At 49.4% G+C, this 16,689-nt stretch overlaps 1 protein-coding gene and 1 non-coding gene across 3 annotated transcripts; both read left to right on the top strand.

Annotated features, from left to right (window-relative positions):
- Positions 1–4,158: 4,158 nt before the first annotated feature.
- On the top strand, positions 4,159–16,077 carry DKC1 (dyskerin pseudouridine synthase 1). Of its 2 annotated transcripts, XM_070784188.1 has the most exons (15): positions 4,160–4,281; positions 4,911–4,978; positions 5,435–5,521; positions 6,900–6,991; positions 7,190–7,374; positions 8,009–8,073; positions 8,348–8,474; positions 9,270–9,400; positions 9,816–9,959; positions 11,257–11,377; positions 12,524–12,642; positions 13,231–13,334; positions 14,070–14,148; positions 14,793–14,912; positions 15,225–16,077. In XM_070784188.1, exons 1-15 carry the CDS (start codon positions 4,266–4,268, stop codon positions 15,285–15,287), a joined length of 1,521 nt encoding a protein of 506 aa, XP_070640289.1. In that variant the 5' UTR covers positions 4,160–4,265; the 3' UTR covers positions 15,288–16,077. The 2 variants fall into 2 exon arrangements, with proteins under 2 accessions (XP_070640290.1, XP_070640289.1); XM_070784189.1 differs by lacking the exon at positions 9,816–9,959 and having other exon boundaries at positions 4,159–4,281.
- On the top strand, positions 9,506–9,637 carry LOC139181800 (small nucleolar RNA SNORA36 family). The gene has a single exon (XR_011565539.1). It is a non-coding gene; the product is annotated as a small nucleolar RNA SNORA36 family (small nucleolar RNA).
- Positions 16,078–16,689: the final 612 nt, after the last annotated feature.

Raw genomic sequence — 16,689 nt, 5'->3', positions numbered from 1 at the left:
CAGTATAGTTGAAACAAGCAGAAAGAGGGAGGAACTACAGAGGAAGAAATCTAGGAGAGAGATAAGGATGGCATGAACTCCAATGACAGCATCAAGGGTGGGGAAAAACCATCAGGTTCTGGATCTGTTGAAAGCAAAGGTGCCAGGCTTTGCTAACAGATCAGATGAGGAGTGTTGGAGAACCATTAGTGAATTCCTGAAATTTAGCTAAATATGTATCAATAAAGCATTATAAAATAATGGGGGGGGTGTAATGGAATGCTGGTTGACACTGTGGACTTTGTATTTATACAAAGTGTGTATGAACCATTAAGAACATGTAAAGAATATTTATTCTCTTACAGAGAATAAAACATTCTTATGTATAAAACTTTAAGGCTTATGTATAAAACATTAAGTTAGAGTATTATTATGATTACCTTCAGTTCAGTTTAGTTCAGTCGCTCAGTCGTGTCCGACTCTTTGCGACCCCATGAATCACAGCACACCAGGCCTCCCTGTCCATCACCAACTCCTGGAGTTCACTCAGACTCACGTCCATGGAGTCAGTGATGCCATCCAGCCATCTCATCCTCTGTCGTCCCCTTCTCCTTCTGCCCCCAATCCCTCCCAGCATCAGAGTCTTTTCCAATGAGTCAACTCTCTGCATGAGGTGGCCAAAGTACTGGAGCTTCAGCTTTAGCATCATTCCTTCCAAAGAAATCCCAGGGCTGATCTCCTTCAGAATGGACTGGTTGGATCTCCTTGCAGTCCAAGGGACTCTCAAGAGTCTTCTCCAACACCACAGTTCAAAAGCATCAGTTCTTCAGCGCTCAGCTTTCTTCACAGTCCAACTCTCACATCCACACATGACCACTGAAAAAACCATAGCCTTGACTAGACGGACCTTTGTTGGCAAAGTAATACCTCTGCTTTCCAATATGCTATGTAGGTTGGTCATAACTTTTCTTCCAAGGAGTACAACAAAATAAATTGTAGATAGAATAAAAGTTAAATGAGGAAAAACCAATTATATATGTGTGTACATATGTGCACGCACACACACACACACACACACACACACACACACACACACATATATGAAAAATCCGGGAGTTGGTGATGGACAGGGAGGCCTGGCGTGCTGCAATTCATGGGGTTGCAAAGAGTCGGACACGACTGAGCGACTGATTTGATCTGATCTGATGAAAAATCCAACCAATCCATCCTGGAGGAGATCAATCCTAAGTGTTCATTGGAAGGACTGATATTGAAGCTGAAACTCCAATACTTTGGCCACCTGAAGTGAAGAGCTGGTTCATTTGAAAAGACTCTGATGCTGGGAAAGATTGAAGGTGGGAGGAGAAGGAGAGAACAGAGGATGAGATGGTTGGATGGCATCACCAACTCGATGGACATGAGTTTGGGTAAACTCCGAGAGTTGGTGATGGACAGGGAGGCCTGGCGTGCTGCAGTTCATGGGGTCGCAAAGAATCGGACATGACTGAGCAACAGTTCTGAACTGATGAAAAATGAAAGTGTACACCCGTGGCAGATTCATGTTGATGTGTGGCAAAACCAATACAATATTGTAAAGTAATTAGCCTCTAATTAAAATAAATAAATTAAAAAAAAAAAAAAGAAAAATGAAAGTGTTAGTCACTCAGTCATGTCCAACTCTTTGCAACGCTATGGACTGTAGCCCACCAGGCTCCTCTGTCCTTGGAATTCTCCAGGCCAGAATACTGGAGTGGGTTGCCATTTCCTCCTCCAGGGGATCTTCCTGAACAACGGATTGAACCAAGGTCTCCCACAATGCAGGCAGATTCCTTACCATCTGAGCAACAGCGAAGTTGTTGTTCAGTAGCCCAGTCGTGTCCGACTCAGCAACCCCATGGACTACAGCACACCAGGCCTCTCTGTCCCTCACCATCTCCCAAAGTTTGCCCAAGTTCATGTCCATTGCATTGGTTATGCCATCCAGCCATCTCATCCTCTGACACCCTCTTCTCCTTCTGCCCTCAATCTTTCCTAGCACCAGGGACTTTTCCAATGAGTCAGCTGTTTGCATCAGATGACCAAAATACTGGAGTTTCAGCTTCAGCATCAGTCCTTCCAAAGAGTATTCAAGGTTGCTGCTGCTGCTGCTGCTAAGTTGCTTCAGTCGTGTCCGACTCTGTGCGACCCCATAGACGGCAGCCCACCAGGCTCCCCTGTCCCTGGGATTCTCCAGGCAAGAACACTGGAGTGGGTTGCCATTTCCTTCTCCAATGCATGAAAGTGAAAAGTGAAAGTGAAGTCGCTCAGTCGTGTCCGACTCTTAGCGACCCCATGGACTGCAGCTGATTTCCCTTTAGACTGACTGGTTTGATCTCCTTGCTGTCCAAGGGACCCTCAGAAGTCTTCTCCAGCACCACAGTTTGAAGGCATCAATTCTTCAGCACTCCACTTTACCATCCAGCTCTCACAACCATATGTGACCACTGGGAAGACCATAGCCTGGACTATATGGATCTTTGCCAACAGAATAACGTCTCTGCTTTTCAACACTGTCTAGGTTTGTCATGGTTTTCCTGCCAAGGAGCAAACATCTTCTGATTTCATGGCTGCAGTCACCATCCACAGTGATTTTAGATACCAAAAAGAGGAAATCTGTCACTGTGTATATTTTAAGCCACAAATAAAATGGAAAAATTCCTAATCTTTGGACGGCACAGGAGGAAATGGAAGAAGAGCCATAGTTGTCTTCTTCTGTCAGTAGTAGCTTGTTAGAAAAGATGATGGTAAAAATTCCACTGACAACAGCAATAAAGAAATAACTCCAGATCAATCAAGTCTATGGGGGCTAGGTGTAAGAATCCCCACTTGAGAGCGAGAAGAGAAGTGGATGAAAGGAAGAGGGAAAAGAGCTGGAACCTGGAGCCGCTAGTTGCTTGGCGATCTAGTACCGCCACCGCGACCGACCTGTGAGTATTGATCACTTCACCTGGAGCCCAATTCAGTTCAGTCGCTCAGTCGTGTCCGATTCTTTACGACCTCATGGAATTCTCCAGGCCAGAATACTGGAGTGGGTAGCTTTTCCCTTCTTCAGGGGATCTTCCCCACCCAGTGATCGAACTAAGGTATCCTGCATTGCAGGCGGATTCTTTACCAGCTGAGCCCCAAGGGAAGCTCAAGGAGACCCGCAGTGGAGCTGCAATCCAGCTGCGCTGTGACCGGAAAGCATCACCAGAAGACTTGGTACAGAAAAAAAACCAACCAAACAAAAAAATACCAAAATATGTCATTCATAATATTGTGCATTGCTTATATGCTAAAACAATAATATTGCCGATCGTTGTGTTAAATACAGTCTGTTACTGAAACCGATGTAACCGTCTATTTTTTTTTTTTCAAGTGGATGTTGGAAAATTTAAAATTCCACAAGGGACTCGCACTCTGTTTCTATTGGGCAGTGCCGCTCTAGCAGGATGGAAATTAGAAGCTGCAAAGCTCTATGTGCCTCGACGTCTGTCTTCATTTCGGCATCAGGACCGATCCGACAGCCACCTTGAAGGGTCGGGGGGTGGGGAAGCTAGGAAAGTTGAGACACGTGACCAGGTGCCCAGTTCAGTTCAGTTCAGTCGCTCAGTCGTGTCCGACTCTTTGCGACCCCATGAATCACAGCAGCCAGGCCTCCCTGTCCATCAACAACTCCCGGAGTTCACTCAGACTCACGTCCATCGAGTGGGTGATGCCATCCAGCCATCTTATCCTCTGTCGTCCCCTTCTCCTCCTGTCCCCAGTCCCTCCCAGCATCAGAGTCTTTTCCAATGAGTCAACTCTTCGCATGAGGTGGCCAAAGTACTGGAGTTTCAGCTTTATCATCATTCCTTCCAAAGAACAGCCAGGGCTGATCTCCTTTAGAATGGACTGGTGGGCCCAAGTTTCACATAAAAAAAAAAACCTGTAAAAAAGACTAGACCTTCGCCCGGCCACGCCCACAGCTAAGCCCCGCCCAGGTGGGCTGCGCAGGCGCTCCCCGGCCGGGCCGCTGAAGGCGGGGCGAAGCCCTAGGCGCTCGCGCGGCGGTACCAGCGCGGGCCGCCGCGGCCGCCAATGAGATGGTGCGGCCGGCAAGCGCGCGCTGGGGGCTCCGCGCCGCTTCGCCCCGCCCCTCTGCACGACACGCACGGGGCGGCGCACAGGTGGGCGGGGCCTAGCGGCGCAGCTTGACGGCGGCGGGACCCTGCAGGCGCTTCCTCGGCGGCGGTGGCCCACGCGGCTCGCGAGCTCAGCGGGGCAACATGGCGGACGCGGAAGGTGAGGGCGGTTCTCCGGTGGTTGGCCGGCCGGGCCCGGGTCGCGACCTCCGACGGGGGGAGCCGGGGGTGGGGGGTGGCGGACATCGAGACCAGAACTGTCCGCTGGCTCCAGCCGCCGCGCCTCCCGCCGACCTTGTCGCTTGGCCTTGGCTCCACGGGGTGAGGGCGAGAGATTGAGAGGCCCCCGCGGTGACGTGACGCCATGAGGCCCAGGCCTCCCGCCGACTGGGCCTGGGTCGCGCTCCCCCGTTCTGCCGCCGTGGTCAGCGCCGCACAAGGAAGGAAAGAGAAGGGGCCGAGGGGCTCGGGCGGGCGCGGAGCTCCTAAGCGAAAAAGTTCTAGGGGCCCCAAGCCCTCGAGGACCGTCGGACGGTCCCTGACGGAACTTGCGGGCTGAGGGCCTTTCAGCCCCGCGCGGCCACGTGGTGAACCGGGCTGGAGGGGGACACGTGCGCCTGCTATCGCGAGCCCGCCCGGCCGCTCCGGGCACTGGCCTGACCCCCCTCGCTTTCCCTACGAGCCTATACCAGATGGCCGTTTTTCAGCTTCCCTGACGCGTCCTCTATTTTCAACTCGATCGCCTTGATTTTCGGGGAAAACTCCCAATTCTTGTGTGTGTTTTTTAAGTCCTTATTTTGCCGAAGAAACATAAGAAGAAAAAGGAGCGGAAATCATTACCAGAGGAGGCTGTGGCGGTGAGTAGGAATATTTTTACTCTGCTCCGACTCAAAAGAAAGGTTTCTTAGAGGCCAGATTGCAGAAAAGAACTGTTTCTGAAGATTTTGAAGGAATGGGGTGTCATCGTTTGCGGTCGTGAGATAGAAACTATAAAGCTCCATCCAGCCTAGGTCTCTGCTGTCAGGCACACTTTGCTAAATGGTGTTGCCCACAGTGACTGCTTTCCCTGAAATTGTCTTTCTTATCAGACCCACTATCCCTCTTTTCTCTTAAATTGGCTATTCCCATCTTGGTGCCACTTCACTTATTTTTCTCAATTCTTCGTTTATTTCTTCTCTTTCTTATGGAGATCTCAGTGAATAGGCATAGACACCTTGTTTTTAATTGCACAGGTGTAGACCTTGGTGGTTGTAATAGAAGGGTTCACATTCAAGTGGGGAGTCTTAACAAGTTGTGTTTCTGTCCTCTGGAAGGAAATACAACATGCTGAAGAATTTCTCATCAAACCTGAATCCAGAGTGGCTCAGTTGGACACGTCTCAGTGGCCTCTGTTGCTAAAGGTATGTGTTTTGCATCACCTCAACGTCTGGCTTTTACACTGTTGATTAAGAATGGATCCTGGACTTAGGCAAGGCTAGGTGAGGCTGCCTAAATCAGTGTTCCTCAAGGTAGTTGAGATGAAGACCCGAGTTGTTTTTTTTTTTTTTCCTTAATTTCCAGTGTACCCAACACTTGTGGAATACAGGTAAATTTTGCAACAATGTGAGACTGCTATCAAATTTTATAAACAATTCTCAATTTCTGTACTTAGCTTCACTTTACAGACATTTACTGGTTTGTGGAGTAATATATGCTTTACAGCATAGGTTTCGATGCTAGACCCCTTTGGGTCAGGCACTGTTGTGACCTTAGGCTAATCTTGACCTCTCTGAGGCTCCTGGCAAATAATACCTGCTCTTTCAGAAGGCCCACTGAGGGTTGCAGGAGGTGATCCATGAAACGTGCCGAAGTGCCCAGCATGTATCATGTACTCTAGAAGTTATTGACTATTGTGTTGGGTTTTTTATAAAGTAGTTCAGTAACGAATAGAGTTAAAATTTCGATACTGACATAATGGGTGCCAGCTATGAGATTAGGAGGTAAGTTTACTGAAAGACAGGATTCTCTGGTGGCTCAGACGGTAAAGTGTCTGCCCGCTATGTGGGAGACCCGGGTTTGATCCCTGGGTCAGGAAGATCCCCTGGAGAAGGAAATGGCCACCCACTCCAGTATTCTTGCCTAGAAAATTTGAATCAACCACTAAATAGGAGGTTAAATATGAGATTTGTTTATATAATTCAATGCAGTTGAATTTCTGCTTGGCCAGGTGTGTCTGCCATTTAGATAGCGTCTGGTTCTCTTATTTTTACCTGCCAGTAAATCATGTTGGCAACAGTCCTACCATCATGGAATGTAAAATCTAAAGGTGGGAGAAACATGCTGCTTGTGGGAAGTACCAACATGAAGCTAATGAACTTGCACTGAAGGGAGCGTTTTCAGACTGGTGGTGGAAGCTTGGAAAGAGCGAGGAGAAGCAAATATAAGGAGTGGAATGGGAGCGTCAAAGGCAGGAGTGAGCTGGTCAGGTGTTGCCAGTCATCCTCCAGCTGGCTACCTTTGGTCCCTGAAAAAAATCAAAACTAGTCTGTATTTTACGCATAAGCCTGTGCAGTGAAGCCACATTTGTTCGTAGGACCCCAGGAGGTCTTCTTACTTGGGTAATTTCTCCAGCATGTAGTGGGGCTTAGCAGTCTGTCACAGCAGATAATGGAAATACAGGAGCAAGATCCAAAACAGGAACCCAAAGGGTCGCCTTATCATGGTTCGTAGTGGTCCTGACTTAATTTTCTACGTGTTAATGATTTATTGCTTATTTTGTGTTTTATCATTGCTTTCTAGAATTTTGATAAGCTAAATGTAAGGACAACACATTACACACCTCTTCCTTGTGGTTCAAATCCTCTGAAGAGGGAGATTGGGGACTACATCAGGTAAGTATGTTGGGAGCAAGCACTGTTCACACTTCTTTGCACAGTGACCCTTTCACATCAGTTATTCAAGGATGTGTGACATGCCCTCGATATATATGATAACCTGTGCCCATGGTCAACACTTGGTTTTTACTCTGCAAATTTAATTTTCATCCGAGGCCCAGAGTTGATGATACAGTAATTTCTTTCCCAATCTAGGACAGGTTTTATTAACCTTGACAAGCCCTCCAACCCCTCTTCCCATGAGGTGGTAGCCTGGATCCGGCGAATACTTCGGGTCGAGAAGACGGGACACAGTGGAACCCTGGATCCCAAGGTGACTGGTTGTTTAATAGTGTGCATCGAAAGAGCCACTCGCTTGGTGAAATCACAGCAGAGCGCAGGTAAATCAGAGTGGGAGGAAGGATGGGGCAACTTGAAGCTGGGAAGGCTTTCTGTGTTTCCTTGCCCTTCTGCATGTGATTTTCAGAAGTGATTTCTTACATTGGTAAAATCTTACAAACAAACAAACAAAAAAAAAACAGAAGCAAGGGATACTCTGGCTTGGTATGTGCCTTCTGTTTTCTGCCAGATCCTGATGAGGCTGCCTTGTTGGGAGTTCTGGGTGCTTTTGATAAACATGTGGAGCCAAGTGGATCTGCTTCTAGCCCTGAGGCAGAGCTGAGTCCAAGTCTGACTGCAGGCCTGTCACTTCAGGCTCCTCGAAATACCCTGCAGCTTCTGCCTAAAATAATGCTTCCTTGTTGTCATCAGGGAAAATTCTACTTGGCCTTGCAAGGTGCCCTCCAGGCAGACTGTCCACAGGTGTTCTTGTCCTTCTCAGCATGTTGAGAATTGAACCTACGACATTAGGGTCTTTGTTCCTTTCCTACATCTGCACCCTGAAATCTGTCTTCCTGCAAATTTGATAGAAATTTTCCTGCTTTCCGTGGCTGCACAAGATTACAAGTGATACAGGCATATAGGAAATAACAGCAAACTCGGTGGCCACACCTGACTACTCTTGTCATTTTACAGGCAAAGAGTATGTGGGGATTGTCCGGCTGCACAATGCTATCGAAGGGGGGACTCAGCTTTCCAGGGTGAGTCTGTCATTGGAGGGAACCCACCTGAGCCACTGGGCCAACCTGGGCAGGTGACTGCAGATGGCAGAGATACTTCTGCTCATGTCCCTTCTGAGGAGGCTTCTGATCAGTCCTGAGCCACCCGTGTGGAGTTCAAAAATTGAAAGGCCCTTTTAATGATTGCAAGAGAACTTCTGTGTGTCACTTGTGCCCTTAAACTCCTCAAATCTGCCCTTTGATCGTCTTTGAGAGTCCATGCAGTAAGAGCAATTTCGTTTGTGTTTCTTCCCAGGCCCTAGAAACCCTGACAGGTGCCTTATTCCAGCGACCCCCACTCATTGCTGCGGTAAAAAGGCAACTCCGAGTCAGAACCATCTACGAGAGCAAAATGATTGAGTATGACCCTGAAAGACGATTAGGTGGGTCCTCAGGCCTGTGGGGTGCCGAGCTGACACAGAGAACTCTGGTGTCGAATGAATTTTCCAGAATCAGAGTCTGGTAAAAGTAGCTGCCTTGAGCGTATGGGGTAGTTGTGGCCTGTGTCATCTCCAGTTTCGCTGCTGCAGGTAGAGAATAACTGGGTTTCTCACCTGGTCATGTGTTTACTTAAAGAAAGTGAATTCGCTCAGTTGTGTCCAACTCTTTGCGACCCCGTGGACTGTAGCCCACCAGGCTCCTCCATCCATGGAATTTTCTAGGCAAGAGTACTGGAGTGGGTGGCCATTGCCTTCTCCAAGGGATCTTCCTGAGCCAGGGATCGAACCCAGGTCTCTCCCACATTGCAGGCAGACACTTTACCATCTGAGCCTCCACAGAAGCCCACCCTTTTATAATAAAAACTATTCAGTGAGTTAAGCATAGAAGAATAATTCCTCAACCTGATACAGGTATCCATAAAGAAAGACTTAAAGTAAACATCATACTCAATACCTTTCTCCCTAAGGGATTCCCTGGTGGCTCAGACGGTAAAGTGTTCTGCCTGCAACATGGGAGACACAGGTTCAATCCCTGGGTCGGGAAGATCCTCTGGAGGAGGAAATGGCCACCCACTCTCGTACTCTTGCCTAGAAAATTCTATGGATGGAGGAGCCTGGTGGGCTACAGTTCATGGGGTCGCAGAGTTGGGCACAACTGAGCGACTTCACTTTCTTTTCTTTCTTTCATGTGTTTACTTAGGAAAATATGTGCTACTTTTGTGTGTGCGTGTGTTTTAGGAATCTTCTGGGTGAGTTGTGAGGCTGGCACTTATATTCGGACGCTGTGTGTTCACCTTGGTTTGTTGTTGGGAGTTGGTGGTCAGATGCAGGAACTCCGGAGGGTTCGTTCTGGAGTCATGAGTGAAAAGGTATGTCATAGGTAGGAGTTTTTTTTTTTTCTTAAAGCCGGCTGATACTTAGATCTTCCAGCCCTTGGTGGAACTCTACCTACCTCCCATCTCAGATAAGGCAGTTTCCAAAGTGTTGAGTTCAGTCCGGGGCAGCTTCCCTGTTCTGTTAATTAAACTTTGGGACATTAAAACACAGGCTGGGGTGTGTGTGGATGGAGACTGTTACTCTATTCGTTTACTCCCTAGCCTCCAGATATGCCTGCTTAGGTTTACTAGACCACCAGTTACAGAGGTGACTGAAAACAGACCGAAGACTAATGAGTTTGGACTAGCAGACGAGACAAAACTGATTCAGTGTTTGGAAGTGTGAGGTCCATTTTCTATTGGGAGTACAATGGCACTTTATTAATTTTCATGTGTGGCTACTTCCCAGGACCACATGGTGACGATGCATGATGTGCTTGATGCCCAATGGCTGTATGATAACCACAAGGATGAGAGTTACCTGCGGCGAGTTGTTTACCCTTTGGAAAAGCTGTTGACGTCTCATAAACGGCTAGTCATGAAAGATAGTGCAGTAAGTTCTGTTTGCACAAAATGGGAGCTCAGGAGAGGAGATGTGGTCCATGGCCTGAAAATTTCATTCTATTTAAAGAAATAAAATAGGATTTTGTGATCTTACAACCGCTATTTTCCTTGGGGTTTCTTTTCTTTTTTTCTGGTTTCGTATATTGAACACTGGATTAATTTATTTTTGTTAATGGAAGTATTTATGATTAACTTTATTAAGTGAAAACCAAATATAAAGTTAAAGTTTAATATTGGGCCTGATTCCATTAAATGTTTAGAGTAAGTAACTTGGTTCAAGAAATAGACTGTTAGTGGTACATTAAATTTGCTCTTCCCGTAAACTGGTAGTTTTGCATGTGCCTAAGACACCTTGGTTTTTTTTTTAAACTATTGCTAGAAAAAGTTGTTTTGATGGGGATAAATGATTGAGATTAGAGAGTTGGCTAGTTCTCCTTTCGGAATCTCCATTAGAAGCTTTGTTGAAATCCCAATTTGAGGCCATAAAACCTAAATATCGCGGAGATTATCAAGCCTTTTTTCTTAGTATGCATACTAAATAATCTCATAGAAAGTAATCATTTATATATTTAATAATTTGAGCTTGTTCATTCATACTCAGATCTTAAACTATATACATGTTTGACTGTATAGATGTTAGAGTTTATAATAAAAGACAAAAAACTGAAGAGGCATACCACAATCTGCTCCTATAATGATAGAGAAAAAAGTACACAAGACAACGTGAATGTGATTCCCTTTTGATAGGGTCAAATTAGTGGCTTCTGGGGGAATTTCAAGGGAGGGGAGAAATATGGCGAGTGAAGACAAGACCCTCAGGGTGGATTGAACACCTCAAGTGTGGGCAGACTCAGGGAGAGTTGGCCTTGACATGTATCTCTAGGTCCGTAAAGGACATGTCAAAACGTGTAGCATTGGTTCAGCAGGCCTTGGCAGTGTTGCTTGTGCATTCCTTTGGGGATGTAATTATTACCTAGGAATATGACCTGGGAAGGTAGTTATTACCTAGCTCTATTAGGGTGTTTTCCCTTCATGCTGAGACATAGAGAACAGGTAAACTCTGGACAGGAGTAGCGACTTCAGCCCTGGTTACATTTCTGAATCAATCTGTGGTGGGTGGCAGCTGTGATCCAAGCTGCATGGCAGGCTGTGGATGCTGTCGGGCCTCTGGGACGGGTAGGGGGTGCTCACTGGTCCCCCTGACCCACTTTGGCCCAGTGTGGGGTGGGGCAGAGGGCAGGGGCCGCCCTGTGACGGGGGCACTCATGGTGCTGCCATCCTGCCAGGTGAACGCCATCTGCTACGGGGCAAAGATCATGCTCCCAGGTGTCCTGCGCTACGAGGACGGCATTGAGGTCAATCAGGAGATCGTGGTCATCACCACCAAAGGGGAGGCAATCTGCATGGGTAAGAGGCAAGCGGCCCTTGTCCGCTCTGCACCATCACAGCCAGGCTCCCTTGGAGGCGGTGCCCGAGGCCTGGCTCCCTCGGGGTGACCGAATAAATCCCTGTGTTCCTTGGGGTCTGTGGGGTGGTCACAGCACAAAGGTCCAGTTCGGACAGGCATGTGTGAGAAGGGGTCAGCGGGGTTTCCTCTTGTCCCGCCAGCTGCTGTTAGGAGCCTTGTCTCAGTGGTTTAGCTCTCCAGTGAGAGAAGAAATCATCAACAGATGGGGAATAAAGGTGGTAACTGTGGAGCCTTCAGTCTGCTCCCTCTCTGTGCAACGCTAACTTGCACAACTTTAGCTACTGTTGGATTGTCCCCGTCTGAGCTCCAAGCATGACATGTATGTCTTTGGGATTCGTTATCAAGGTGGCCCTTCCCCTCTGGCTGCTAGCCACTCTGTGGCCACCTTGATTGTGCACAGCTAGAAAGGGATCCTGATGACACACTTTATTCCTGGTGTAAATAATGCACATTAAAGAGCTTTGGATGTATCGGCCTGGCCAAAAAATGGGTTTGGATTTTTCTGAGACATGTAACTGAAAAATGTGAACTTTTTGGCCAGTTGAATACTTAAGAAGTCTCCTCTGAGGACGTCCAAAGCATAGGTTTTGATGAGTGTGATCAGTATCAGTATTTTTTTGCACTTGATAAGTGGAACATGATTTCACAGGCTGTCTTCCCCTGATGGTGAATTTTCTCCATATGCAACTCTCCGCAATGGAAACCTCAAGGCAGTAGAGCTTAAGAGTTTTATTTCAACAATGAGATTGTTTTCTAAAAAATCATCTATCTGTTTGGCTGTGTTGGGTGTTAGTGGTGGCACACAGGATCTTTCATTGTGCTATGTGGGCTTCTCTCTAGTTGTGCGTGGTCTCACTGCTTATGGCACCCCGGAGTAGGTGCCCTGTGGCATGTGGGATCTGAGTTCCCCAACTTGGAATCGAACTTGTGTCCTGTGTATTGGAAGGTGAATTCTTCACCACTGGACCACCAGGGAAGTCCAAGCTTACAAGTTTTCAAGAAGTTTGTAAAACTTGTATAAAACGGCGGCATTTGGCCTCACTGGTTATCAAGTCTTTCCTTTTATCTCTTTCCAACACCTGCAGCAATTGCATTGATGACCACAGCAGTGATCTCCACCTGCGACCACGGCATTGTAGCCAAGATCAAGAGAGTTATCATGGAGAGAGACACTTACCCTCGGAAATGGGGTTTAGGGCCAAAAGTAAGTAAGTGGGACTGGGCCTGTGCTCTGCACAGCATTGTGTTTTGCTTTGTTGAATACTCGAGCAGCTCTTGGTGTGTCTCCACTGCCATGTCCTGGCATTGTGCCGGGCCCTGGGAAGTCGGTGCTGGTTAGAAATGTGCCTCACTTGGACCTGAGGATCTTTAGGCTAAGGGGATCGTAGATGGACCTCAGTCCACTTGCACCACGGACGGGATGGTGACTTTCAGCATAGTTGAGGGCCCTGCGAAGGGGTGTGACAAGGTCCCTGGCACCTCGAGTCCACCATGAGGGCTTTGGCATGGTCAGGGAATCGGGGCAAGGGATCTCTGCTTGAGCCACTCCAGTGGAAATACACGATGTGAGATACTGAGGTGAAGCAGGGAGGGAAGCGTCTGGGGCCACTGGAATGGCAGGTGGTACAAATGAGACCGCAGAGGCTCCCAGGAATACAGCAAGCCCTTTGAAAGTCCCATGTCTGCACCCGTGGAAGAGAGGGTGAGTTCCGAGTGCTCTGCTGTGTGTGTGGTTATGATATCTGCTTTGCATCGATACTATTGTAACCTGGACACCCTGTCGGTCCTCTAGGCGAGTCAGAAGAAGCTGATGATCAAGCAGGGCCTTTTGGATAAGCACGGCAAGCCGACCGACAGCACACCTGCCACCTGGATGCAAGAGTATGTCGACTACAGGTGAGGGTGGCTGTTGGCCAGCCCCGCAGTGGATAGGGGGCCTGCCTCAATGCCGGGGTCCCTTGATGGCAGGGGAGGAGGGAAGGGCGTGGAGCTCCCAAGTGCTGGATGCCGCCTCCTGTCCACTCTGGTGAGGACCTCAACTTAGTTCGGTTCAGTCCAGTTGTTCAGTCATGTCTGACTCTTTGCAGCCCCATGGACTGCAGCACGCCAGGCCTCCCTGTCCATCACCAACTCCCGGAGCTTGCTGAAACTCATGTCCATTGAGTTGGTGATGCCATCCAACCATCTCATCCTCTGTTGTCCCCTTCTCCTCCCACCTTCAATCTTTCCCAGCATCAGGGTCATTTCAAATGAGTCAGCTCTTCACATCAGGTGGCCAGATTGTTGGGAGTTTCAGCTTCAACATCAGTCCTTCCAATGAGTACGGAGCCAGTAATGGAGGAAATGTGCTCAGGGAAGGGCTGTTGGGACTCGCCTTGGGGGCTGGCACTGAACCCTGGCTGCCCCAGGCAGGTCAGGGCATTGGGCCCCACACAGCCAATGGTTATCCCTTGCCAGCCTGGCTTGTGGGACTCTAGACAGAGTCAGGCTGCAAGTGGCAGTGGTGAGCTCTTCTGTCCAGCATCAGTGTTCTACAGTGGCTTTCGACTGGCCGGATATGCCTTTGTGCAGCCGGGCCTCTGAGGACAGCAGGTCCGTGACCCTTACCCTTTGCTTCTGCTCCTCTCGTAGCAATTCTGCCAAGAAAGACGTGCCACCCAAAGCAGTCAAAGCCACGCCGGTAGTTGCTGAGGTAGTGAAAACCCCAAAGGTGAGTGGTGTGCCGTGCTGGCTTTGGAACACTCCACCCAGCCGCACCAGCTGCTGGTCTGTTGTGTCTGTTGGGGGTTCTGTGGGCCTGGGGGTTAGACTGGCCTGGGCTGCCAGCTGAGCTCAGGCCACAGCTGTGGAACAGAGTGGGGTCAACGGGTGGCAGGAGCATGTTGGAATCGAGATCGGGATACTCGAGGCCAGGCAGAACTCGGCAGAAGGCCAGCAAACACCTGTGCACGTGGTGGCTTCAGGGCTGGGGGCCGCTGGCATCAGATGGCACAGTGGCTTGTCTGTTTCTGCGGGTGGCACCAAATTTCCTGAAAAGGGCCTGCCGTGGAACCTGGCAGGTGGGGTTCCTGACCCACCTGCCCCCTCTGAGGGCTCCCTGGAGCACCCCAGGGAGGAGGCGGCCTTTCTGTGTTGCCCTGGCACTCCGGCTGTGCCCCCGGCTTCCTGGCCTTCAGGCATGACAGTCTCTGAATGCCTGCTAAACCAGGCCCCTTCAGGGGTTTTCGCAAACTTCCTGTCGGGTCCCATCAGGATCCTCTTGGCAGGCTGGCTCCCCACCTTTTGTGACTCACTGAAAATGTTCTTGTCCACGTTGGTCTCGGATCTAATGTGCATCCGTGGTCTCCACCTTAGCGGAAGCGAGAGAGCGAGAGTGAGGACACATCCCCGGCGGCTCCGCAGGTGGTCAAGAAGGAAAAGAAAAAGAAAAAGAAGGAGAAGGCCAAAGCTGCTGCGGAGAAGCCAGGAGCTGGGGTGTGTGCAGGCAGGCCCAGGACCCGGGCCCCCATGGGTCCCTGAGGGGAAGGCATTGCCCACTGCCTGGGAGGGATGATGGGATGGGCCCAGGTTTCCTAGCATCGGCTCAGGATTCCGTGCGTGGTGGGTTGGGAGGCTGCGGAGCTGGGGTACGTGAAGGCAAAGGCATCGGTGAAAAACTCAGGACTGCAATGCGCAAGATTGATGTCACCCAGGACATCCGAGTCATGAGCATCACCTTCTAGTGACCCCAACGGGGTGGGACTGGGAAAGTGGCAGTGCTTACGAGATGCTTGCTTTTCCTCCCAGGACAGTGACAGCACCAAGAAGAAGAAGAAGAAGAAAATCAAAGCGGAAATGGTCTCCGAGTAGGGGCGGCCACGTGTGGCACAGCGTCCAGGTGGGAGGAGCCATCAAAGCCTTATTGTGAACCTGGAGCTCCGTTGGTCCTCGAGGGAGGGGACCCGAGGTCCCCAGAAGGGCGGAGAGGCCAGCACGTGGGAGCAGCTCACAGAGCCCTTGCCGAGGCCCCCTGGCACGGCCGCCCCATCTCGTCCTGTTGTAAGGACCCTGGTGAAGGGGGTAGACTGGGCGTCATCCGCTGCTCTGCCCAGGAGACTCACAGCACCTCCCCTGCAGACCCAGCGCTGCCCAGTGCCCACCCACGGCTGTTTCCTGGGGCCAGCTGATGATCCTGGGCCTCTCCCAGTTGGCTTCTCCACTTCCCTTGTCTAAAAAGTATCTAAACAAAAAAAGGCAGTTCCACAAAATGGTCTAGAGCAAGTGAAAAAAAAAACAAAAACCAGAACTGAATCATGTTATTGAGGGAATAATCTTTTTTGCCAGCGTGCTGAGGACAGCAGTCTCGTGTCAAGAGTTCCCTCAGTCACCTGGATTTCCTTTCCAGGTGGAGGCCTGGCTGAGGGCTCTGGCACGCTTGTCTTGTGCGCTCTTTCCATGCCCTCCCTTGTGTACACTTCACAGTTTGTACATATACACACAACCTCAGGCGCCTGACTCCACCTGGCTAGTTGTGTTTGTGAGCTCAGTACCCCCCAAAAAAAACCATTCCTCCAGGCTTTGTTTTACTCCTCCGTTCCTTTCCCTGCTGGGAGAAGGTTGTAATTTTTACTTGATTAAATTTCCTTCTGAAGTTTTTTAAGTATTCCTGTTGGATTTTTCTTAATTGTTGATCTACAAGTTAGCAGAACAACAACAAAAAAAGACATGGCAATTAAAAATGTAGAGATCTTTATGTCCTAGTGGAAATGTGGTGCTTTTCCTGGATATGTGGTTACCTTTTTCTGTGTCTGGTAACATTTCCCTTGGGGCCTGATGTGGGATCAGATACTCCGGCATCTTCAAGACACAAGATCACTGAAGAATCTTCCCCAATTCGGTGATCTCCACAATCACAGAGAGGAGAAGGTTCTCCATGTTTGTGGCAGGCGGGATGTGGGGGACAAGGGGTCACTTAGGCAGCTGCAGACACATCTGTGCTCAGCCACGCCAAGAGCTGCTGAAGCTTGTGCTGATGGCTAGGGAGGTGATTTGGAACCAAAAACAGTATGTGGAGTGGTGGGGAGGGGCATGCGAATGCAGCGAGGGTCAGGGCCATGTTCCCAGTGATGGTTTCTGTTGGCCTCCACTGCCTGGGACCCTTGAGAGCCACCTGGACATGCCATCCCAAGGCTGGCTTTCCCCTGCCCTAGGCATGCCTGGACATAATGCCTCCAGAAGCTCCCATGGTGGGTTCCCATCCAGGGTAAGACAC

Source organism: Bos indicus, chromosome X, assembly GCF_029378745.1.
Source record: "Bos indicus isolate NIAB-ARS_2022 breed Sahiwal x Tharparkar chromosome X, NIAB-ARS_B.indTharparkar_mat_pri_1.0, whole genome shotgun sequence".
NCBI lineage: Eukaryota > Metazoa > Chordata > Mammalia > Artiodactyla > Bovidae > Bos > Bos indicus.
This window is presented reverse-complemented; position numbering and strand designations above follow the sequence as displayed.

What these genes read in the sequence shown, in the direction of transcription:
- DKC1 (XM_070784188.1), top strand. An exon ending in AATGGGGTTTAGGGCCAAAA is followed by an intron (nt 12,643 to 13,230) that starts GTAAGTAAGTGG and finishes TCGGTCCTCTAG; the next exon opens with GCGAGTCAGAAGAAGCTGAT. An exon ending in AGGTAGTGAAAACCCCAAAG is followed by an intron (nt 14,149 to 14,792) that starts GTGAGTGGTGTG and finishes TCTCCACCTTAG; the next exon opens with CGGAAGCGAGAGAGCGAGAG.